Source organism: Paroedura picta, chromosome 1 (genome assembly GCF_049243985.1).
Source record: "Paroedura picta isolate Pp20150507F chromosome 1, Ppicta_v3.0, whole genome shotgun sequence".
Taxonomy (NCBI): Eukaryota; Metazoa; Chordata; class Lepidosauria; order Squamata; family Gekkonidae; genus Paroedura; species Paroedura picta.
In genome coordinates, this window is record NC_135369.1 from 48,370,225 (window position 1) to 48,396,533 (window position 26,309).

At 41.3% G+C, this 26,309-nt stretch overlaps 1 protein-coding gene across 8 annotated transcripts in view; it reads right to left on the minus strand.

Annotated features, from left to right (window-relative positions):
- The window catches only part of CAMKMT (calmodulin-lysine N-methyltransferase), a 347,932-nt gene that overhangs the window by 310,898 nt on the left and 10,725 nt on the right, over window positions 1–26,309 (minus strand). For 7 of the 8 annotated variants that reach the window (XM_077337432.1, XM_077337425.1, XM_077337458.1 and 4 more), the window contains exons 2-4: window positions 24,800–24,975; window positions 24,477–24,509; window positions 3,286–3,350 (exon numbers count right to left, since the gene is read on the minus strand). In XM_077337432.1, the coding sequence (XP_077193547.1) occupies window positions 3,286–3,350; window positions 24,477–24,509; window positions 24,800–24,975 (274 nt within the window). The remainder of the gene's footprint in view (window positions 1–3,285; window positions 3,351–24,476; window positions 24,510–24,799; window positions 24,976–26,309) is intronic. The other variant, XM_077337416.1, reaches the window with a different exon arrangement.

Consider the following 26,309-nt stretch of genomic DNA (forward strand, 5'->3'; position numbering starts at 1 on the left):
TCACAGGCTCTATCTTAACAAGAAATTCCAAAGAAGAATTAGTTCTACTGAATTTGTTTTCTCAGGATGATACTTACATGCACCAGGCCATTGCTGGTAAATGTTACTGCATACTGCTTTAAAGAAGTTTATTCATATTTAATATAATGCTGCCAGCTAGTGGCAACATCTTATTCTGAAGTAACATCTAGTTTACTGGATACTTCTGCCACTCTGCTTTAGAAGTTGAACTGTTCAGAATAAGTGATGTAAAAAGGAAAATATATCTGTCATACACCAAGCATACAGTAAATGGCATAAGAAATATGGAAACACATCTGCAATAATGGCTTGGCCTATGCAAACTCAGGGAACACTTTTTTAGCAAACCAGTGTTATTTTAATCCTACAATATAAGCTTTAGGAGCCGTGTCTGCCATACAAGTGTGCCTGTTTAAGCTCAGAGACTGAACATTGCTTGCTCCCAATGCAAGCCTCATTTATTTCAAACAGATGTGTAGGGAGAGATTTAATTATTAGTTCAGCCACCAGGAAAAAATATGGCTGAATGATCAGGAGAAATATCAGAATGCCATTATCAAAAATGTCCCCCAGTTGTAACAGTTATATTCAGAATAGTAGAATTAGTAAAAAAATTATTACCTAAAAGTCTAAAGCATTCTCTGTTGTTTTGTTCTCCAGCTTCACATTCTGCTGACTTCAGCAATTCCAGCACATGCACGTGCACACACACACTCCCTGAGTTCTCTCCCCTAGGGTTGGTATTATTCCCTTGGCAACTTGCAAATCCAATGAAACACCATTCTCCTGTAAATTTGTGAATTGTTCCTCCTACCTGGCAGGACTTCGAAATACACATTTCTCTAAGTACTCTTTGAAACCTCCATAATAAAACCTGAGGCATCCAATGAGGACGAATGCTTCAACGTTGAGACTGAATTGCATGAAGCATTTTTCCTATGCATTTACATATCCTTTAGATTTTGTTGTTATTCTTGTTGTTTAGAGGTCAAAAGTTAGTTTGTGAAATTGACATTTCTCTGCTCCCGAAATGTCAGTGTGCAATGAAGTGTAATCTCAAGTTCATAAGAAACAGACGAATTCCAAGGTGAATAAGACCTATTTAAGAAGAACAGTTTCACGTTACTGCCTTTGGAAGAAAAATGTTAGCCTCTTTTTTTATTGTGATTGAACTACAAAAATATATTTTTTATTTATGGGCTGTTGTTGTTATTTTTTTTAATTCAGCAGAAACAAAGAAGAAACTGTTCTTTTAAGCATTATAAATAAAATTAATAATAAAATTATTTTAAGCATTAATTTTATATACTTAAACTTGCAAATATATTGCTTTAAAAATGTTAGATGGACTTTCAGTCTCTCTTTATACCCTTGTTTTCAGGGTCACTTTCTGTCTGCATTCACCAGGGCCACTGCTAAAATAGCTCCACCCACATTACAAAAAAGAGTGGGCATCAATGCCATACTATATCAGACCCTGATCATGTGTACTCGGCCATTTGAAATCTCAGCTTCACTGATCATAAGCCTTAGGCAGAGAATAGGTTTTGCTACAAGAAACCAAAAGATGACAATGTGCCTTTTCACAGACATCATGCTCACAAAAGGCTCTATGCATACAGATTTTTGGGGAGGGGTACAGAAGCAGCCAGAAAAAAAGAGGGGTGAAGAGAAATAGAAAGATTTGGGCTGGAACGGCTAGATATAAGTCCAGTGACACCGTAGAGACCAACACGATTTTGGGTGCATAAGCTTTCCAGAGTCAATATTCCCAATGTCTAATAAATTTGACCAGGAACAACTAGAGCACCAAGGATGTAAATGTGCGTGCAATTAGTGAAAAATCAAGGCTGGAGTTTTAGCTCAGCCTTATGACAAATTAGTACAGATAGGTCTGTTGAAATTAGTGAATGCAACTATGCATAACTCTATATAAGATCAGTTTGTGAGAACTGCTTAGATCAGTACAAAGCAGATTTTAGTCTTGATCTAAAAGATTTTACCATATGATTTTATTTTATATATAGCACCACCAGTGTGAAGGCTGTTTTACAGGGTATATCATATCCCTGCCAAAGTGGTGCCATACTTAATTTCAGTAAAACTCAGTATCAGCCATCTTTTTGACGTCAGTCTCAGTACCAGCACTAAAACCATTACACTGTCATGAAGAGGAAAGTCAAAGATAAAAGCCAGGAATTGCTGTTCTATTTTGTGCACTAGCTAAAGCTGACACTACCTGAAAAAATTCCTAAAAGAAACAAAGGTTTTGCAACTTGGAAGGATAAGTCACTGACAGTTATCAAACATAAGAAACCACTCATGCTGCTAACCAGTAGATAACTGGTTTTCTATTTATTTCTATTTATTCAGAAATGTAGCTTGTACCCGGCAGCCCAACTGGTGACCAACTGATGTAAAAATTAGGAAGGAGAAGGTGGAGAACTTTTAAAAGGTCCGATTGAACTAACTCCTATGGTGCATGCAAGGCTCTTTACAGTTTAAAGCAGGCTTTCTCAACCAGGGTTTCATGAAACTCGGGTTTCTTGACAGCCCTGGAAGGGTTTTCTGAATGGGTAGAGGTTAATTAATTTTATATATTTTTTTAAAATGGTTAAACATTTGTTGGGTGATATCACCATATATGGCCATGTAGACTCCCTCATCCCAAAATGGTCAATGATGGGCCTGGGATGGGTGGGAAGGAGAGGTGTCCCTGGTGGGCGTGTACACAGCTATGCTTCCCAACCATATTCTGCATGATTTCATCACTTCTGGGATTTCTCAAAGCCTGAAGAATGTTTCAGAGGTTTCACAATGGTAAAAAAGGTGAGAAAGACTGGTTTAAAGAAACATTTTGGCTGAACTCCATGTGTGCCTTAGGAATTACAAGACCCCTCTTTTCAAAAACAGCTCTCTGTATCATCTGACATGCTATCCCAGGAAGCTTCAGAAACAAATTACTGGCACGGCAAGGACTGAGACACATAGATCCAGAAAGATGTTTTGGATTACAGCCATAGGGAATCAGTTGGCAGAACAGAAAACACAGAACAGGCATAGATGCCAAGTGACCCAAAGTATAGAATGTTGTACCAGCAGTTAAGTGCTTTGAATAGAATAAAGCTATCTAAGCATGTGGCAAACATGATAATATCTATTTAGGCACCGCAATTTAATAACACTGGCACAAATGTTGCACATCATAGCATAAACTATATTTCTACTATTAAGCCTCTACTTCAAGAAAAATAAAGTACTTACAAACGTTTCCTGTATTGTCAAAACTTGTCAGAACATCTTCAACGTTTAAGAGTCCATTGTTACATCTAAGGAAGAAAGTCACCACACAAAACAGAATTATTCTTCATCCTTCCTTTTTTAAAAGAAAAGAAAAGAACATAGGTTATATCCATCAACCTCTTGAAAAATTTCTCACCACTAGAGGGAGGAAAAATAAGAAAACATCGCAGTAATACACAGCAGGATGAAAGCTTGTTAAAAAAATTAAATATGCTTGCATGGGAACATTAAAAGAAACCTAGTGATTTTAAAGCTTGCAAAAATAAAATATACTTTTTATCAATTGTACTAATACATTTACAACGCACGAGGGGAAATTATCCCACTGAAAAGTAGTAATGGCAGAAGAAGAAGAAGAGTTGGTTCTTATATGCCGCTTTTCCCTACCCGAAGGAGGCTCAAAGCAGCTTACAGTCGCCTTCCCATTCCTCTCCCCACAACAGACACCCTGTGGGGTGGGTGAGGCTGAGAGAGCCCTGATATCACTGCCCAGTTAGAACAGTTTTATCAGTGCCATGGCGAGCCCAAGGTCACCCAACTGGTTGCATGTGGGGGAGCGCAGAATCGAACCTGGCATGCCAGATTAGAAATCCGCACTCTTAACCACTACACCAAACTGGCACACACAGAATTCCTCCCATCAGACTCAGCATCAACCAACCCACTGAATCTACTAATGAAGCCCATTCTGAAGGGGCATTTCAGTTCCATCTCACTGATCTTTCCAAGCTTTGCATAATGTAAACACCAGTTTTAAAGTCTACAAAATCTGACAATTCGAGAATAACATACAGTGGCAGCAATTCAGAGCTGTATGCATGAGCATTTATCTGGTTGTGCTCTTTCCTCTATCAAAGGCAACTCTAGGGCAGTTCCTTCCAGTCCTGAGTGTTCTTTATATAAAAGTGTCAAACAGCAATTTAAACCGATTAGCTTCAACCTAACCTACCCTTGTATTAGTTATGTTGGGACAGGGTCTGAAGATTTGGTCATCCTACTAAACAAAAGTATTATAAAGAGACATTGGCCCAAAATGGCAGAAATTATGGTAGCAGGGAGTTGAAAGATTATGTACTGGAAGTTCAAAAGCCCACCAGGAAAACCGTCTGCAAGTAATGCAAGATGATTATTAGGCTATATCCTAAATCTGCTCAACACTGTATTTCATCAATTAGAACAAACAAACAAAAAAACATGCTATAGAAGATGCTCTGATATCAAAAGGCCAGAGATTATAAAATTGAAAATTCCCAAAAGTACAAGTAGAATTAGAACCAAAATTCTAAGTACACCAAGCAATAAAAAGAAACTCCAAAAGATGTTATATGTTTATGCAGCAGGATACCCAGGTAGGAGCACAAGAACTGCTGCAGAATCAACATATTACACAACTATGTGGACTCTTCAGCATTTGTTTTTACTGTAATGAAACCTGTCATAAGTTTTCAATCATTCTTTTAATCAAACCCACTGTCTCTCGGATTCTTCTCCATATAACATCCATTTCAAATGAGGGATCTCTTTTCCTCATATTTTTCACCAGTCAGAATGGAGTGAGGGGAGATGTACTTCATAAATTATTGCTAGGACAATTTTGCAACTGGGGGATGAAAGGAATCTCCCCCCCCCCCAATGAAAATAGAACATCACAACAACATTCTGGAATTCTCAAAGCAATGGATCAACCAGATCTGGGAGACAGGAAAACAGTATTTTTCATTTCCAATATATTTTGAGATAAACTGTGTCATATGATGCAGTCTTCACCAGTAAAATAAAACACTGGATTTGTTCACAATTTGTAATTACAGTCAGCATGCAAGTCAACTTTTTAAAAATTACAGTGTTATTTATCTGAAACATTTCTATCCTGCCACAGCTCTTCATATTCAAGGCAGCTACATCTCTTGACAAAGAGTATACCATGGAATGCTCTGGGGTAACACTGTTGACCTCTTGCAGGAAACTTTCTAAAAGATTAAAAATGAAGACAATTCTAGCACACAGATGCAATCCACCAGAGGATTTCCATGACACAAGTCAGATGTCTATTGATTCCCTCCCTTCAGAATCTTGCATATAATTTCTGGGGTCCCCTTGTGCAGGATACGTTCTCCTAAAAACAATCTATTGTTTCCTTCTTCCTTGAGCAAAATGATGTTCTTTACATGCAAAATAAAAGAATGCAAATCTGCATTAGTGGAAATAAGTGATGAACAGAAGTTAGAATTTAGCTTAGCTTCCACTGCAAATAGCATGGGGTTACTTGGTCAGAATATTTCAGTTCTTTCCATTTCTAGCCCTGGAGCTCCCATGGTCATCAAGAAACTGGCTACTGCTGGAGAACTGGCCAACACCTGCCACTCCAACCCCAAGGGCCCAGCCAGTGCCTGTTGCACTGCCCCCAACGCTCAGGCAGCACCACCCCCAGGGCCCCCACCAGCAGCCACAACACAGCCCAAGGCCAAGGCAGCAGCCACGCTGCCTCCAAGGCCAAAGCAGCACTCCCCACCCCCCGTCCCGGGTGGCCCAGCCATCATTTGCGCTGCCTCTGAGGCCAAGGCCTGAGCTGCCAGTGGGGGCCAAGGCAAAGGTGGAGAACCCCAAGTGTAAGAACATAAACAGGAATGGGGAGTGGGGAAGGAAGGGAATCTCTATGTGTTTGTGTGTTGCTTGGGAGGGAGGTTGGGAAACCAACAGTTAAAGGGGGGGGGGAACAGGAGGGAGAAAGGGAGTGTGAGTGTGTGTGTGTGTATTTCTTTGGGAGAGAGGAGAGGAGATTGGGAAATAAAAATGCATTGTAACTGCAAGATGATTTGCTTTATTATTTGATTTGGATTGGGGAGGAGGAGACAGAATCTTTATATGCAGGCTCAAGGCAGCCATTCTCTGCAGATACAATTCTCTTCCATTAGCAGAAATTACCAGTGGGTTTAAAAACATTAAACTTTATCTATCTATAAGACTTTAAGATAACACATTACTCATTTTTAACAGAAACGAGATATACTGTTTCTCCTATGCTGCTGGGGTTTTAAAGGAATGTATTGATTTCCTAGTTTACCTTTATAATAACTGAGATTTGAGGCAGATTACAAATTTTATAAATAGTGCAATTAAGCATTATAAACTACAACTTTATTCCTATGAAATATAACCCTGTTCCTGAAAAATTCAATTTTAATCCCTACTGCATTCTCTTAATAAAAATGTCCTCCTGAACAATTATATTTTATACATTCCATGGAGTGACAGAATTGTGGAATGCTTCCTAAGCACCTCAGGAAGGCCAGCCACAAAGTGGGATCCTCAACAGTGTCAAGAAATGCTGATCTTACCCCTATGGAGAGTGGAACCTTCAAAAGGATTTGCTCAGACAAGTGAAGCTGCTGCAGTGGAACATATGGCAAAGGTTGTCCTTGTATCCAAAATGTTTTTTTGCTTTTTTGCAGGTCCACCACATATGATGAAGAAGAAGAAGAAGAGTTGGTTCTTATATGCCACTTTTCCGTACCTGAAGGAGGCTCAAAGCGGCTTACAGTCGCCTTCCCATTCCTCTCCCCACAAAGACACCCAGTGGGGTGGGTGAGGCTGAGAGACCGCTGATATCACTGCTCGGTCAGAACAGTTTTATCAGTGCCGTGGCGAGCCCAAGGTCACCCAGCTGGTTGCATGTGGGGGAACCCGGCATGCCAGATTAGAAGTCCGCAGTCCTAACCACTACACCAAACTGGCTCTCAGTTCCTTTGGGTTGTTCATATTTCCAACATTTATTCTAAGTATTTTTATACAAATTACCCAAAGGAAGACATATCAGGAGACATATATCACCAATACATCATTTTGTAAAAATTCTCTTTTGGGTTAACACAAAATGTAAATTGAAGCCCCTTCAACCACATTCTTTCCTCTTATTCATGTCCAAAGTTCATTGTCCAGTTTATCATACATTCTTTCACGTGTTGTTCTGTTTATTATTTTAGTAAAAGTTTATATGTTTTTGCTATCACATGGTCATCATTCATACATAAATATTCCTCAAAGGGGGTCATGTTTTCTTAAAAGTCATATTGTTTTGCTGGGGGGTAAATAGGTAATGACTGGGGAAGGCACTGGCAAACCACCCTGTATTGAGTCTGCCATGAAAACGCTAGAGGGCGTCACCCCAAGGGTCACACATGACCTGATGCTTGCCCAGGGTATACCTTTACCTTTACCTTTTTAATAGCTGTGAACAGAAAAACCTTTAACAATTAACCCCCCCCCCCTCCCCGGCTTATTAAGTCTTCCCTTGTTTTCATTTTGCACTCTCCTTGGTCCAAAGCCAGAATATCTTTATAGGTTAACCATTTATCTTTGCTTAACATTTCCTGTGTATAAAATTGTGCTGATATCCCACATACAGATTTTGGGTAAAACGTAATCTTGTATTTATTCCATATCCTCAAAAATCAGATGTCTACTATAATGGCTTTTAAAGTCCACATTAATATTTGGTTCTTCATGCCATAAATAACCATGCCAACCATAACTTAAATCTTGCCAGCCATGCCAACCATCTCTTTAAAGATCCTGAAGACTCAAATACAGATAAAACCAGAGGCTTTTCTCTTGGGATTGATAAACAAATTGAAAATAGCAGTGAAACTTTGTTTTAATCCAGAATTCAACTGGGAGCCAGCCAAGTTCCTGGAGTACCGGCCAGATGTGAGATCTACATGATGTCTTAGTGAGGATCCTGGCTGTGGTGTTCTGCACCAGTTGTACTTTCCAGATCAAGGATAAGGGCAGGCCTGCATACAGCGAATTGCAGAAGTCCAGCCTAGAGGTGACTGTTGCATGGCTAGGTGCTCTGGGTCCAGGTGGGGTGCTCGTAGTTTGGCTTGGCGGAGGTGATAAAATGCCAGCCGTGCTACCTTTGTGACTGGGCTTCCATTGTAAGGGAAGCATCCAGAATCATGCCCAGGTTCCTGGTGGAGTGAGTCGCTAAGAGCTGCACACCGTCCAGGGTGGGCAAGTGTGCTTCCTCCCATGGTCCCTTCCTACACAACCACATGACTTCCGTCTTTGCAGGTTTGAGCTTCAGACTACTCTGTTTGATTCATTTTGTCACTGCTTCCAGGCATCTGGCTAAAGATTCTGGGGGGGGGGGGGAGTCGGGGCGATCATCCATCAGAAGGAAGAGCTATTATAAAAAAATATGCATATGTGTGCAGCTTCTCAGAAAAATAAATCTATTAAAACTGTCTTTCTTTTGCTTAGTTGTCCTTCACTTTTCCCAGATGTTATCAAGCCTGAGTTACCTCACTGTTAGCCCTAACTCTAGAAGTTTGGGAGTTACATCACTGTCTAGGAGCAAACAGAAAAGGACTATGCCCTCCTGCCAACTACATTGCTTCAGGGGCTTGGTTTGCTCTTGACAGAGTAGGAGGTGACAGATGGAAAGGGCATAGCCATGGCTGCAGCTTGAATTTGAAGAACCCTGCTGAGACTGTCCCAAAGTTTAATGGCACAAAGTAGCCAGTGGCAATGATGCCTCCACTGACTCCATAAGCAATCAGTGGGGAAATGAGCCTGCTCATTGACATGGTTATTAGAATCTGTGTGTGTTAAGAGATGTCAAGTTACTTCTGAGTTGACCTCTAAAACATTCTATTGTTCACAGCCTTGCTCAGGTGTTGCAAACTGAAGGCCATTCATTTCCTGATTGAGCTAATCCATTTCATGTTGAATCTTCATCTTTTCATGTTGCCTTCAACTTTCCCTAGCATTATTGTTTTTTCCAGTGAGTCCAGTCTTCTCATATTGTGACTAAAGTACTATAATCTCAATTCAGTCATTTTAGCTACTAGGGAGAGTTCAGACTTGATTTGATGTATATATTAGAGTTCAGGATGCTTTAATATTTTTAAAATGAAGGTGGATAAAAGACTGGGATATTGAATCATAGAATCATAGAGTTGGAAGGGACCTTATGGGTCATCTAGTCCAACCCCCTGCACTATGCAGGACACTCACAACCCTATCGCTATTGGTATGAGCCGTTTTGATGGCTCATTAAGCACATGATTGCTGAGTCCCTAAACAATGTGAGCACAGGTAGCAATCTAGCTAATGTTTCAGGAGCCAGTATATCTAGAGCTTGTAGGCCTCAGGGTTTTGAATACTAATACCCCTAGCTTACTGTAATTTTCATATGTACTGATGTTTACTTGTTCAGTCTTCTACTGTTGTTATGTTACACTTGCGCTGCAAGCTTATAAATTCTATGTTATACTCATACATAACTACACTGATTTTAGTGGGCGTATTTGTAAATTTTGCATTTGAAGTTAAAACACTTTATGTCAGCCCTTGAATTGTTCTTAATTCTCATTGTGTCTCTGTTTGAGTATTATATTTTGGAAGATATATTTCCGTTAAACTTCTTGAAAGGCACAGTACAATTAAACCATCTTGCTTGATATGTATGTGGTTGACAAAGGGGACAAGGATGTATGTACATTTCTTATTCATTAACATATATCAGAAAGAACTGAAGGTTGGACCATCCTCTGTTCTTTGTACGTTACTGCTGTTGCTATGGCTACTGCTAAATTGGTAAGCTTATACTGTTGATCTTGCCCTAAAGTGGAGGAAAGGTAAGAAGTCAAGAATGACTTTGCTAGTGACTGAGAAACATCATACATGTGCAGCTGTTTCTACGAGGCAAGAAAATTATTGCACTGTTAGAAAGGAAATTTATAAATAAGCAGCCTAGACTTGCTACAGGTAGATTTAATCTGCAGTATAAAATTGAAATATCATAAAGCATCTGATTTCATTGTGCTGTTTTTCAAGATCCAAGCATACCATGAATAACTAATAACAAGACGACTTTGCTTGTATCGATGCAAGCTCACCATGTTGCTAGAGTCTTAGAGAATTATTATGAGATTTTTCCTGTGGGTTTCCACAGACTCACTTTGATCTCCCCCACTGTTTACTCTTTAGGTAAAGCCCTTGTGAGAGAGACATCATAGGTTTGAAGTTGGATGTCATCAATAAGCCGATGACATCCAACTCTATGCTCTTTGTCCACACTGCTTAATATGCTGTAGCTTTCCTGAGTCTTGGTGCTGTGGTCAAATGGCTAAGGATAAACATGTCCTGATGAGTCAGAGATGAGGTTGGAAAGGTTGAAGCCTTGAAGGATCTCCTGCTTCCCATATCTGACAGGGTTCACCTGCCCCTCACTGAATCAGCTAGGAATTTAGGAAGCTTTTTTGTTGGAAAAGCAAATTAATTCAATGCTATTTAGTCTGGAAGATGGTTTCCTGCCTTGATCTGATTGAACGGACCATGTGGATCCACAGTAACTTCAATGTTAAAGTAATGGAACACACTTTATGTAGGCTTGTCATTGAAGACCAATCAATAGATTCAACTGGTACAGAATTCCAGAACTTGATTGATATCGGATGCAAAGTAAAATTACACTTGGTCTGCAGTTACTGCATTGCTTAATGATTTATTCTTGGGTTCATAGACTTCATGGCCTAGGACTTATATATGTAAAGGACCACCTTTTCTTTTAAATAATATTTTATTAATTTTTTAAAGATAAGAAGATAAAAAGATCCAAAAGGCAAAGGACATAGCAAAAAAAGACAATATAAAGAAAATGAAAGATAACAAGTATATCAGTTACATATCCAGATGATAATCCAGATGAGAGCCAGTTTGGTGTAGTGGTTAGGAGTGTGGACTTCTAATCTGGCATGCCAGATTCGATTCTGCACTCCCCCACATGCAACCAGCTGGGTGACCTTGGGCTCGCCACGGCACTGATAAAACTGTTCTGACTGAGCAGTGATATCAGGGCTCTCTCAGCCTCACCCACCCCACGGGTTTCTGTTGTGGGGAGAGGAATGGGAAGGCGACTGTAAGCCGCTTTGAGCCTCCTTCGGGTAGGGAAAAGTGGCATATAAGAACCAACTCCACTACTACTACTACTACTACTACTACTACTACTACTACTAATACTACTACTTCGTCTTCTTCGTCTTCTTCTTCGTCTTCGTCTTCGGCGTCCTCCTCCTCCTCCTCTGAATAAGAACCAGTTAGTCCAAAAATGCAGCAATCAGGCTATTATTAGGGGCTATAGATCATATAATCCCTTTGTTCAAAGATCTATGTACTGGCCGCCTGTTTGTTTCCAGGAACAATCTAAAGTGCTGGTTCTTACTTTTCACGTACCTTGGCCCCAAGCTATTTAAGGCTTTGATGTCCAGCCCACTAGTTAATACCTGCCTCCTAAGCCCTACTGTTTGTACTCTACCTGGAGAGGCAAGCAGGTGGCAGCTAAAGACAAGGCTTTACATTGTCTTCCACCTAGAGATTCATCTAACTTTACCAGCTTTTAGACACTGGACTAAAATATTTCTTTTTACCCAGGCTTTAATTAATTAATTTTTAGCTGTCTTTATGGCCTGTTTCTAGTCTGACTGGTAGCTCTGTGTTGTTTTAGGCTGGTAGTTTTATGTTGTTTTTATGTTAGTGAGCATGGGTTTCCCACCCATCCACCCAAAATTGTTGCAAGCCAATTCAATGCCCATGGCTACAGTGTGATATAAATAAATTCACTCGCCTATTTTTAATAGTTTGTTTTTATAGTATGGTTTCTACTTTTTCTTTAGATAGTTTTTTAAATTATAAAATCCCTTGAGCTGGTCTCAGGCATGTTAGATTTAAAATTATCTGAAAAATAAACAATGTAACAGCCAACAATGCTCAGATACTTTCACTAGCTTCCAGTTGATTCATAAACTACTAGCATTGACCACCAGAGCCCTAGAAGTGCTGTCCATGCGCGTTTTCGGCCGCACATGAAGCATGTGCGGCCAGGCAATCGCCCTCCCCGCTGCTGCCGGTCCACAGTCTGTAAAAGGTTGCGGACCACTGATACAGAGAATGGAACAGAGTTGTTTTCTGTCACCCCTGAAGTTCATACCAGATCCAATGGGTTGAAATATATTCAAAAGAATTTTCAGCTAAACATCCAGAAGAAATTCTTGACAGAGCGGTTTCTCAGTGGAGCAGGCTTCCTCAAGAGGCAGATTGTGAGTTGGTGGGCAGGAAGGGATGTGCCACTGTTTGTCTCTTGTGGCCCTTCTTGCATACCCAGGGAATTGCTGATCACCACTGTGGGATGATAGGCGAATTTCCCCCAGGCCAGCCTCGATTCTGGATCTGTTGTTTTTTTTCTTTGGGGGGGGATCTCTTGGGCATGAAATTGTGGTCAATGTGTACGGACAGGTAGTTGTGAATTCCTGCATTTGTTACCCAAATTGCTGGGGAATAGCAAGAGGCTGGGCAACGCAGGATCTTTCTACCAGTGTTTACGGGGGCCGTTCCCTGGAAGAAACCCTTCTTAAATGAAGAAGATAATTAAGCTTACACTCAGGGGATTTATTTGGGAAAAATATATTGGGTACACTCAACAACACATTGTGCAGGAGGTTGGACTAGATGACCCTGGAGGCCCCTTCCAACTCTATGATTCCATGGTTCTCCCCTTCTTTTCCTCCTAGAATCTTAGCCTGAGCTAATTTTTCTCCCTAATGCTTATAAAGATTCACAACTGGAGTACAACTATTGCCTTTTGTAGCGTTTTCCTAAGGTTCAACATTTATTGTAAGCAACCAACAATGCCTTTTCTAACTTAGCATCAAATTTACTGATCAATGGAACCCTATTTTCACTCTAATTGCCTAAAATCAGCCTGCAATTTTACAGTGAATCAATAGTCAACAAATAAGTGAAAAACCAATACTACTAAATTTACTAATAAAAAATGAATCTTCAGTCCAAGGGAGAGATATCATGGCCTCCGGTCCCAACGCATCTTCAGAGACAAAATGTATCCATTTTTCTCTGTACCCCAAGAATAGCACCTTCTAAGGTAGTAGAACTTACTCATAGCTTGCAGAAAGCCACACTCAACATTTCAGTTTAAAAGCTGCATAATTACTGTGTGCATAAAAACATAAGCATCCAATATGAGATATATCTATGCATATAAAATACATAACTATATTTTTTAATTACCAGAGTAATTCTGAACCTGTTGAACAAACCAGTACTTCTGTATCTGAAGTGGTCGGAATGGTTTTCCTCTGTTCCTTCCCATTCTCTCCACAGCATTGTTCAGGCAAGAGAGCCAGACTACCAAGCTACCCAGAAGAGGGCCTGCTGCCCAGCTTGCTCAATGGTGCCCAACTTCTACATTTCCTAGGTCGCTGCAATAGTGGCATAGGTTGCCTCAGCAAGGGTGGTTTTACTCTCTCTTCTTACTGTCCATCTTACTGTCATTCTAGCAGCTACACAGGATCCAGGATTAGAGTTCAGAGTCTGTGAGGGGGGCAAGCTTACCCATCCACACAGAAACACTCACCAAGCACAAGTCCTAGCCAAAAAAGGCCTTGCCCATATTCCCAGAACATGGTGCATCAGGCTAACTGGAGAACAGTGTTCAGAAAAGCCACTGGTGGCACATCAAATAGTCACATGTGTCTCTCAAACCAATCAGTATCACTGTTGCTACAACAACCCAAAAATGGCACCCAACTTTTTAAATAGTAATTTAACAGCTTTTACTATTCAAATACTTATTTTTGAAATAGCATAATCAGTTATTTATAACATTCAGATTTTTTAAAAGCAATCCCAACTAACTAGCCAACTTTCCAAGAACAAGAAGCATAAAAAGAGACCTTTTCCCAAACAGGCCTGAGTACTCCACAGATAGTAAGGCAGGATACCTTGCAAGGGTAAATGCCCTCCTATGACAGATAAAAATGAACAAAAGACTAATTCTGACTTCTGCCTTTGGCCTGCCTGTTTCCAGGTGAATCGTGGAATTAGACACACAGTTAGGGACTTGCTACACTGCCCTAAGGACTTGGACTGTACTCATTCTAATCGGGCAAGGGAAGAGGTAGAAGGACCAAGTTAGATTCCATATAAAAGCTGTTCAATTGTTCATGCCTGCCAAAGCCTAATGGTGGCTAGGACAAAAAAGGCTCCCTTTGAATGGTGGAATTTCACTATATTTAACATGACAGTAAAGGACCACTTATGTAGCTCCATATAACCATACAACCATATATCAGAATTGGTCTTTCATTCATTTTTATCTGTCTAAGGACTAATTTCTCCACAAATGGCCTGCTACCACTAATTATTCGTGACAATTTTAAATCTAGATGGCAGCAACTTACCAAAAGTAAAATTGCAATTTTCCATTCAAACTATATTTGAGTTGGGCAAAGATCAAGAAATGCAAATTATTAAACAAAGAATTAATTATATGAGCACCAATCAGTTTTATCAAGATCACCTGAGTTTGTGGCACCTCCAGTTAGTAGATATATCTAAAAGTTGGCTGCATATTTGTCTGGTTTGAAAATCAAGAATCATAGGACGGCATTTACCCTTGCAAGGTATCCTGCCTTACCATCTGCAATGTTAGAGAGGTGATAGAAAAAGATTCTGAAAGCTGAGAAATTATGCATATGTGGATCAAGGAAACTGGAGAGTCTTGGGCATGTTCTCTTTAGGTGCCCACTTTATGCGGTATGCTTCTAATTTCTAGAGCATCAGAGGAAGGAAAAATCAAGATGCTCCTTATAGGAGAAAATGTTAATGACTCTAACCAGGTAGCCAAATAGTGTGATAAAGCTTAGAAGTTACATTAAATACATGTCAGTACTGGAAATTAATTTAAATATTGGTAAAAGAATTTTAAAATCTCTATGTTCATTATTATTTTGGATTCCTGATTTTTATGAGGATTTGCTGGTTTATAATATACTTGCTTCGCTGTATAATATAAAAAGCTAAGGCCTAGGTGGGCAGAGAGTGGGCAGGGCCAGTCCGATCTCTGGACAAATAGGGAAGCAACACAGCACACACCCCAGCCTCGGGCTTCCTGGCCAAACTCCTAGCCCAACGGATACTGTTGTGGAGGTTATTTTGCCTCCTGATTCATCTGTACAACAACCCTGTGCAATAGGCCTCAAATCTGCAGAGAGTCACACAGAAGAAATACACATGGCTTGGCTGTTTCTTCCCTCCAACAGTGAGACCAGGTAGAGCAGTATTTTAAGTGAGAAGGGGCTTTACTGTCAGCCAACTGTTAGACAGAAGGGGAAAGCTCACCCCCTCAAAAGAAAGCACAAGTACAGACTCCCCTGTGCTGCTCTCAGAAGGAAACACCTCCCTCCCCTCAGTCGGGGGCTGTTAGAGGCTCCTTCACAGCAGCCCTGAAGGGGAGGAGCGCACTCACCAGGCACCTGCCTGCTCTGTCAGTGGTCTGAGACAAAGTGAGAGAAGTTGTTGGACTTGACAGTTAGGCCTGTGTAGTAGGCCTCAAATGTTTCAACTCAACAACAACCTATGTGGGAAGCCCTAAATGTTCCTCCTCCACAACAACTCTGTCCAATCTCCAAAGCAGCCCTTTCTGCCTGGGGAGCTGATCTTTATACTCTGCAGATGAGCTGTAATTCCAGGAGCTCTCCACGCCACACCTGGAGGTTGGCTACCCCTGGGTTGGAAATATTTCTGGAGGTTTGAAGGTGGGACTTCAAAATCGTACAATGCCTCAGAGCCTGGCCTTCAAAGTAGCCCTTTTTGCCTGCAGAGCTGATCATTATAATCTAGAGATAAGCAGTGATCTAGAGACAATGATAGAGGCTTGCAGACTGCGGTTCGGGGGGAGTGGTGTGAGTGTGTCCCTCCTGGGATATGGCCTTTGGCCACCCCTTACTAGAAAATGTTTGTATTTTGGGGCACAGACAGGACAGCATCAGTCCTGCGAGTCTGGAAAGTGCAGGAAAAACTAAATAAAGAATATTTACAGCCTGAAACTGTAAATGGTGAACAAGTAAATGGCTGGAGAGACTAGGTGACTTATTTCAAACTTGGCCTGGTAAATTAAAAAATAGTATTTTCCAGGAAGGTCCTATGAACTCAAAGGCATAAGTGGCCGGGAATTTCAGGTGGAGTTAGCTTTACAGCAAAGTAGACAGTGAGACTTTGAGGGAAACTAGGTGATCCACTTTTATTAAGCAACAACTTGGCCTTGCGAACAACAACAGGGACTCCAGTTGCCAGCAGTAGGCCTCAGGCTTCAGAAGGGCAGACATCACCAGCCAAGCAAGCAAGGGGTGTCTGGGGCCACGTGCATTCTTTTTGAAAGGATACATGTGAGGGGAGAGAGCTTTCACTTCAGCCTAACTTCCTGGAGATGAGCTGTACTTCCAGGGAATTCTCAAACCCCACCCGGAGGCTGCCATCCCTAAACCTCAGTGGGATTCAATGCTACACAATCACCCCTTCAAAGCAGCCATATTTGTCTGGGGACCTGATCTTTATATTCTGGAGATGAGCAGCAATCCCAGGAGATCTCCAGGTCCCACCTGGAGATTGGGTGTCCCTGGTCTGAACATTTTATCAACCGTAAAAAAAATGGAGACAGAAGGAGCAGAGTGGACACCTGTGTACTGTGACTACCCCATGTGGCTTGGGGCAGGGGGACATTTCAGTGTCCATGGCTTAATTTACACAAGGGAAATGACATTGAATGCAGAACTGGGAGGAATTGGTTGCCATGTAATCTCCACCTAAGAAGAATCTCCAGTCTGATTTTCCCTTCACATATCTGAAGACATGGCTCTGGAAAGCTCATCTGTAACCACTATGCCACAATTCCCAAAGGTCAGTATTCTCCCACACTCAATGAACATTCCAAACCACAGGTTCTTGACACCCATCTCTCCACACACACGCCCTCATTTGTCATGTCACCACAACCCCCCACACAACACACAACCACATGCCCTTATAAACTGGACAACCCCTCCCCTTCCTCTGCCCACCGCCAAGCTCTAGCGCCCGTTGTATTCCTGGATAAAACTGGCTTTGCCCCTAGTCTGTAATAATTTTAAGGTTGTTCTGAGTTTTTAACTGTTCGTAACTGGCTTGGAATAAATCTGAATCACCAATATTAATGAATAGCCAAACATCCATTTGGTACTTTTGTCTTTCTGTTTAAGGCATATTTCAAAATACTCCTGTTTTCTCATGTTTTTCAAATCAAGGTCTGTGTTATGAAGCATATTTCATAACAAGCTGTGTAGAATCTGGTCCTTAAGCACAGAGAAATGGAGAAACAACCTGAAATAATTTTTCCCTCTAGGATATTAGAAAACTTAGTATGCTGTAACATATATTTATTATAACACTGTTTTAATAAAGCCTTCAATTTTAGATTTCATTAATCTTTCACTAGCTGGAATGTTTTGTGGTGTGGAAAACAAATCCCCCTTTGTAATTAGTGTTATCCTTAACTAAGCATTTAATTTGGATTTAGGCTTAGACCTGCCATCATTCTTCTCTCTGATCCAAGCCTGGAGTCAGAAGCTTGGAAGGTCACAACAATAAGCACACAATAAGAGATGCCACTCAGCTGGCAAAATGATTTTCAAGGCCTCTAGTGTAATAACTCTAGCTTGGTTCATAGCATATCTGAATATACAATTTGATCCTTGTTGATAGCCTTTGAACTGATATAGCTTGGCCTTTAGACTGTTTGCCATGAGCCACAGACAACCTTGTGAACTTTCTACAGTATTTAGCCCTGTCAAGATAATACCTGACAGCACAAAGATGCTCAGCGGGCTTTCGAGGGAACGATACCAAGGCTTGGGAAAAGTCAAATCTATCTTAATCAAATGTTTGGATAAAATCCAAGTAATACTGTAGCCTTTGAACATCAGTACCATGGGGAGCCAAGACCCAGCACTGAAAAAATTACTATGAGGCACAATACTTCAATAAAAAGTTGTCAAAATGCTACAGAAAATAAGGCTGATGGCTACTTCATGAAAATTCAAGCCAGAGAACAAAGTCCTTGGAAGAGAAACTGGCTCTATCACATAAGACAAAACAGTGGGCAATTAAAACATTGGGCAGGAAAGAGGGATCAATAAGGGAATACCATAGTAAACAAAAAAGATGTCATCCACTGGTAAAGGATGGCAACAGAAGGGGACAGACAAGTATCACTGGGGAGAGAATTCCAGTTTTGGTGCCATGTCCAAGAAATTCCTCTCCAGGATTGCTACTTGCCTAACCTCAGAAGGCATGGGAACCCAAAACCCATCTGAAGATGACTCTAGTCATTAGGTGTTCATAACAGAATGAGGTGGTATGTTGGTCCCAAACTATACAGAGCTTTGAGGGACAACACTAGCCAGCCTGGTGTAGTGGTTAAGACTGGCAGCCTTGGATCTGGAGAACTGGATTTGATTCTCCACTCCTCCACATGTAGCCAGCTGGGTGACCTTGGTCCAGTTACATTTCTCTGAGACCTCTCAGCCCCACTTACCTCACAAGGTGTGAGGAGAGGAAGGGAAGGTGATTCTAAACTGCTTTGAGACTATTTTGGGTAGTGAAAAGCAGGGTATAAAATCCAAGTCGTCTTCTTCCAGCAGCTTGAACTGTGCCCAGAAACAGATTGGGAACCAGTGCAGATAGGGCAAGACTACAGTGATATGGTCCCTACAACCATTTCAGTCAACATTCTGAACCAGCTGAAGTTCCAAAATTTTTTCAAGGAAGCCCCATGTAAAGTACATTGCAGTAAACTAATCTAGATGCAATTGAGGCATACACCACAATGACCACCCCCAGTCTCAAGGAGACATTATCTCTTGAAATCAGGAAAGCTAGTCAGCCACTTGGGGGGGGGGGGGATGACGGGCAGAGCTCGCTCTGATCTGATTTAAGGTAGCAGATTATTGTCCTTATGGTTGCCAACCTCTAGGTAGCACCTGGAGCTCTCCTGATAGTTCAGCAGATTTCCAGACACAGAACTGGTTGAGGAGAAGAAGAATTATATGCTGCTTTTCTCTACCAGGAGTCTCAATCACCTTCCTTTTCCTCTACCCTCAACAGACTCTCTGTGAGGTATGTGAGGCAGAGAGAGCCCTGGTATTACTGCTCAGTCAGAACAGCTCTGACAAGCCCAAGGTCACCCAGCTGGCTGCCTGGGGAGGAGGAGTGGGGAATCAACCCCGGCTCACCAGATTAGAAGTCAGTGCTCTCAACCACTACACCAAGCTGGAAGCTAGACTCTACGGCATTTTATCCTGCTGAGGTACCTACTCAGGCTCCATCCCAAAATTTTCCAGGTATTTCCCAAACCAGAGCTAGCAACTCTAGCTGTCCTGTAGGTTTGCCTCTTTACCTTCACCCATGCCCTAGTTCTATTACTGTAAATAAAGGCAACATTACAGTGTTTGAAGACTGCAGTGCAGTTTTCCAAAGGAGATCAAGTCAGGAAAGCACTACCCCTGAAACTTCTCACTGTTAATATTTTTTAAAAGACTCTCTTAGCACAGTTAAATATTTAAAAAATAAAACCTACTGGAATTTAGACAATACAAACACCAAATGGCATTAGGCAAAAATATCTAGTTACTGTTTTAGGGGGGAAAATTATGGATATGCCTGAATTAAAGAATGTTACTTGTTGTACACATCTCATACTTTTAAGAAACTTCAATTTAAGAATCAATTCAATTATTTTTATGGATTTAGTCAGCTAGCCTTTCCAGAAAAGTCTAAGCAAGAAATAGGTAACAGCAGGTCTAATAAGGGACTTTGGAAAAGTGTAACCTTCAGGATATATAAGTGCTGTTTCCTTGCTAGGAAGCACATGCCTCAAATGTGTATGAAATAAAAAATGATGGGGGAAAACTATAAATCTAACTTTGGTAACTCATTACAGTGCTGAGACAGTCAAAGTCTTGTAATGGTTTCTGCAGGACTTTAAAGCTCCGTGACTGTGACCCTTACATCACTGATTTCTGAGGGCTTCCACAGCATGCTCAAATTCTCCTTACTGGAATCATCCCTTTGATGGACTAAAACATAGACTCTGACATTTTCGGATAACCAGGCCACTAAGAGAGAAAGCGACAATATTTTTAAAAACAATAAAACAAAAGGCCCTGAAGGAACGAAGAGCAGAAACTACCATCCTCCTATTGCCTAAAGGAAGAATTAAATGTGAAAGCACTGCTCCATGTGTTCAACACTCAGATGTCATCAAGCATCTGTAAATGGGAAAGGGGTGGAGATGTCTGGCAAAAAAGTAGCAAAAAGTACTGAATCCCTCTACCATTCCCTTCACACACACATACACAGACAACTTTTATCCAAACTACTTGTATCAGCTGGTGAAAAACAGAGAAGAGAGGGGACAACTGAAACAACCTGCATAAATAACCTTGAGTACATCAACATCACATTTCATGCCACGTTTATGGCATAGCTACATAGAATCATAGAATCCTAAAGTTGGAAGGGGCCATACAGGCCATCTAGTCCAACCACCTGCTCAACGCAGGATCAGCCCAAAGCATCCTAAAGCATCCTACATATAACATACTGTCGCCTTGCCTATTTAACTTGTATGCGGAGCACATCATGAGAAAGGCGGGGTTAGATGAGTCACAAATTGGGATCAAGATTGCAGGGAGAAATATCAACAACCTCAGATATGCAAATGATACCACTCTAATGGCAGAAAGCGAAGAGGAACTAAAGAGCCTCTTGTTGCGGACGAAGGAGGAGAGTGCAAAAGTTGGCTTGAAGCTCAACATCAAGAAAACTAAGATCATGGCATCTGGCCCTCTCAATTCCTGGCAAATAAGTGGGGAAGAAATGGAGTTAGTGACAGATTTTATTTTCCTGGGCTCCAAGATCACTGCAGATGGGGATGGCAGCAAAAAAATTAAAAGACGCTTGCTCCTGGGGAGGAAAGCTATGGCAAATCTAGACAGCATCCTAAAAAGCAGAGACATCACCCTGCCAACGAAAGTGTATCTAATCAAGGCTATGGTCTTCCCAGTTGCAATGTATGTCTGTGAAAGTTGGACCATAAGGAAGGCTGAAAGTCAAAGAATTGAGGCTTTTGAACTGTGGTGCTGGAGAAGACTCTTGCAAGTCCCTTGGACTGCAAGGAAAACAAATTGGTCGGTCCAAGAGATCAGCCCTGACTGCCCCTTAGAAGGCCAGATCCTGAAGATGAAACTCAAATACTTTGGCCACCTCATGAGAAGGAAGGACTCCCTGGAGAAGAGCCTAATGCTGGGAGCGATTGAGGGCAAAAGAAGAAGGGGACGACAGAGAATGAGGTGGCTGGCTAGAGTCACTGAAGCAGTCGGTGTGAGCTTAAATGGACTCCGGGGAATGGTAGAAGACAGGAAGGCCTGGAGGATCATTGTCCATGGGGTCGCGATGGGTCGGACATGACTTCGCACCTAACAACAACAACAAAACATACATAAGCAGAGAACAGTCAGGAGTTTACATCTGTCCCTGACTACTATTTCTCTACTTCAAATGGCCACCCCAAGCCACTTTTCTTTCCATATTTCCAAAGTGTTGGGAACAAATGAGGGAAAGAAGTTATGCATGTGGGTTCAGATAAAACCTAAATGAGTCTCATATACATCCATGAAACTTCAAGAAACAGATATTTGGGTCCCCTGTAAAACCTTGTCCATTCCTAAAGATTCCTTTCATAGGCTCAGTTAAACATAACGCAAAATCAAGTTCTATTCTAACTAGAGCAAGTTTGTCAAACTACGGATTCAGCACACAAGCAATGATTTAATGTTTTGCTCTTTCTCTAACATACCTACAGAGAACCAGTCAGAAACCCAGCCTCTGTTGCAGCAATGGCAAAACCAAAGAACAAACAAGGATGTCCATATTTGAACATGACACAAAACCACAAAGACTAACTATGGTTCACAGCACAACTTCAAACCAGCTATTGATCCTTGTTTGATGTTCCCCAATTAGTTAGTACATTCCAATGATCATACAAGTCATAATTATGTACTTTAATTAAACCATAATTTCACATGATACCTGACTCAAGTCATGTTGTGTCTTAAATCGGCGTTCCGCAACCTTTTTGGCCCGTTGCCAAGGGGGAAAGGGTGCACACGCGGCGGCCCTGCGCAAATGCGCATGAGCGTACCTGCCATGCATGTGCGTTTGTGCCTGGTTGGGGCGCAAATGCGCATGCACAGCTAAACTGCGCATGCATGCATGTGCAAAACTGCTGCATATGCACATTTGCGCAGCTGTCAGGCACAAATGCACACGGCGTGGCAGGTCTGCACATGCGTGTTTGTGCCGCTGGCGTGCCGGCAGCCGCACTTCCCTCCCCCGCCCCTCACGCAGCAAGAAGCTTGTCGGGCTGCAAGCTAATTGGCCGCTTTGGCAGCCGATTTGTTCACGGCCTGGCGAGCTTCTTGCTACGGATAGGGGGAGACAGAGCCGCGGCCCGCTGCCGAGGCTCTTGCGGCCCAGCACTGGGCTGAGGACTGGGGGTTGATGACCCCCGTTTTAAATGTCACTGTGGGAAGACTATAGCACCCGTGGCAACATTTAGGATAATGATAACAATAGTAATGGTACTGGATGAGAGCTCAAACACTTGTGCAGATCTACAGGATAGTATTTTTCTCCCTTATATCTGAACACTGCCTGTCATGAATGATGTAGGATAGCATAATGACCAAAAGATAACTGAAAGATCAAAGAACATTTTCATATACTTTTGGCAGAACTTAAATATGCAAAGAGGTACAAAGCACCAGGCTGCTTAAATAGTTTTAATTAGAAGAAAAACAATTTTGTATAGAAAGAGGAGAGCTGTCTAACTGTTGTTCCATCTTCTTTCTGCTTGTTATGCAGGCAAGAAGGGAGGAAGTGTGTTCAAATCAGCAGGAAGTCTTTTTTATATATACATTTTATTATGCTTATAAACTTCAAATTACGATCTAGAAAAGAACTTCAGGGGAAAGAGATTGATTGGTGTTTATATCTTCAGATTAATGAATTATTTAAGGTCCACAATAAAAGGGGATTTGCCCCTCAGAAGAGGGTTGAGATATTTCTAAATTTTATAAATATCTACTTGAGTGGTCCATGGAAGAGGAGAGAGTTAAGGAAGTGATGGTTCAATGGGCTAAGAATATTGGTCACTCAATTAATTTAGCTACTTGGGAAAAATCGTGGTTGCAAGACATGAGATTTACACCTTGCTATGCAATTAGGGAAAACCAATACAAAATGACATATCGATGGCACCTTAGTCCAGCAAAGATTGTGAAGTGGGATTTAAAAAAGCAAGATAAGAGTTGGAAATGTAAGATTGAAAAGGGGGATTATTATCACATGTGGTTGGGTTGTAAAAAGGCAAAAAAATATTGGTGGAATACTTGAGGAATTTTAAAAAATCATGAATTGTAATTTGGATTAAAAACAGAATTATTTTTATTGAGTTTTGTAGAGAGGGATATGCCTAGAGATAGGAGGTCCCTCCTTCTCTATCCAGTATCAGCAGCAAGACTGGTGTATGCTGCTAAATGGAGAAGTTCAGAAACCACTACCATAGAAGACTGGCTAAAGAAGCTGAGCCTTGCGGACTCAGCTAGAATAACGGCACTACTAAAGGGCAATAACCTGGAGAAATAAGCAGGAAGTCTTTAATGAGGCAATCAGGACATAGGAGGAGACTAGTGGCATACCTAAACCTATTTGGTGCCCAGGGCAGGTAAGTGGAGCTTGGTGATGTGCAGCACAGGGCTTGGTGACACAAGGATCTTACTATACCTGGGAGACAACACTCTTCCCCTTCCCCCATCCCTCCTGCCAGTCCAACTGCCACTGGCACCAGATTGCCCATTCTGAACTCGGCTTGTCTGCACTTTTTTTTTCTTTTTTTTTGGGGGGGGGCTGTGGATCCCTCTCCTCCTTTCCACACTAAGCAACCCTCCTCCTCTTGCAGGCTTGCAACAGCTGAGCCAGGGAAGACTCTCCCGAGGGGTGGAGCAAAGACTTCCTTCACAGCAGTCTAAATGGCACTTTTCCTCAGCAGGGAGAGAGATGAAGAGGCACCCAGGCTGCATTTTGCCATGCAGTGCTTCAAGTTGTGCCAGCAGAACTTACCCCCTTCCAGGCTGGAGTGGCACAAAGATATGCAACTGGAGTAGTCTATAGCTCTTGCATGTTCTAACACATACCTGGTCAAATTCACCTTTGTTTTAAAGCAGCACCTAATGCAAATGTAAAACCCACATTAAGTCTCATTCCAGCCAAGTTCCAAATTCATTCTTACATTAAGCAGAATTCACATGTGATCAGAAATGGATAGGCTCACATACAGAAATGCATTAGATTTCAATTCAATAATAAATTGATTCATACTAATAGTGATTTTAAGAAACAATTACTCTGTAGATTTATTCTTCAGGTTGATCCAAGTGAAAACTGAAAAGCAGGAATCAAGAAGCATATGTCAGAAATGTCAGCCAAAAATACTTTAAAAACTCAATTGACATCTTACCTTAAATATATACTATACTGAGGATAAAAGATGCTTTCATATTGAACCCATGTCCGATGGTCCTCTTCTGTTGCCTTTTTGCCATCTTCTCTTACTGAGAAGAGATTAAATGAAGCAAATCTCCTTACTGATACTTGCTGCAGATGCATACTCTTCACATGCTTTTGCTTCAGAACCTTTAAAATTAATACATATATATATACATTTAGTGTTCAATTTAACTGCACATCACAAAACATTAAGGCTCAGGAAAAAATGTATAAACTGAAGTTTCTTAGACTGAAAAAGCTGACACCTGGCCACCATGTAGATCTTCACAACTTCAAGGCTAAATGATAATATACTTTGCACTGGGGAAGGGGAGTTCTTGCAGACCATCTGGAGGAGTCAGCTGTAGAATGTAGTAAGTATACCTGGTGAGAAAGGGTCATTGGGGAGATCCAGCAGCTGTACTGAGTGATGACCTCTTGTTGCTACCAAGGCACATTTTAAGATATTGGATTTAATCTAAGACCCTTCAGGGAGCACCCACCATATCTAAAAGACCATGAAAGTTTTGTGCAGACTACATTCAGTCCATGGATTCATGAACTGGGTGAAGTGAGGAGCTGGGCTATACAGGCTGTTCCTGTTACCAACTGCCAGTAGCTTTTCTACATAAAACCTGCAAGACACGTAGCCTTCACCTCACAAAAAGTAAAAGTACCTGACAGCTATTATCTATGAAAAAGGCACATTTTCCAAGGCAAATAGGAAGACCAGCTTTGCTTTCTGAAGTGGAACCTGTCCCATGTTTCTCCTGTGCATTTTTTTGGTTTTATTGTATTTTAAAATATTTGTTGCCAATATAACATGCTTTGGTGAGAAAAGTGGGATATAAACAATAAGGAGAAGAGTCACACCAACTACATCTGTCCCCAAGAAAACTGACCTGTCACATAGAAACCCCTAACTTTTATCTCACTTCTGATTGGGCACCACACTGTTATAGCCAGCTCTATCAATATGACATTGATACCAAGATACGTGCATACTGTGGAAACTCAGAAGCAATAACATTGCATCAGTGAGAATTCCTTGTTCCCATGCCACTGTAGTGTTAGCTCAGCCAATGACAAGTCAGTAAGTAACTAGGGAAAGAAATATACCAGTGTAAGACAAGTTGGAAGCTGTACACAGCTATGGGATAGGATAATAATTGAGTGGGGGGGGGGGCAGCAAATAGCATAGCAGCAATGCACTTAAAAAGTCAATGGCACATTATTCCCCACATCCCTCTAGATCAGTGGTTCTCAACCTTCCTAATGCCACAACCCTTTAATACAGTTCCTCATGTTGTGGTGTCCCCAACCATAAAATTATGCAAGTGTTCTTTCACAGAAATTAAACTGAAACTGACCAATGGCATGAAGATCCATTGTTCATAATTGTATATAAATTGTTTTTTTTCAGGGTTTCTCAGTTCATCTCTGCCTCTTGTCCCACTGTCCCGATCTCGCTCTTCCCTGCT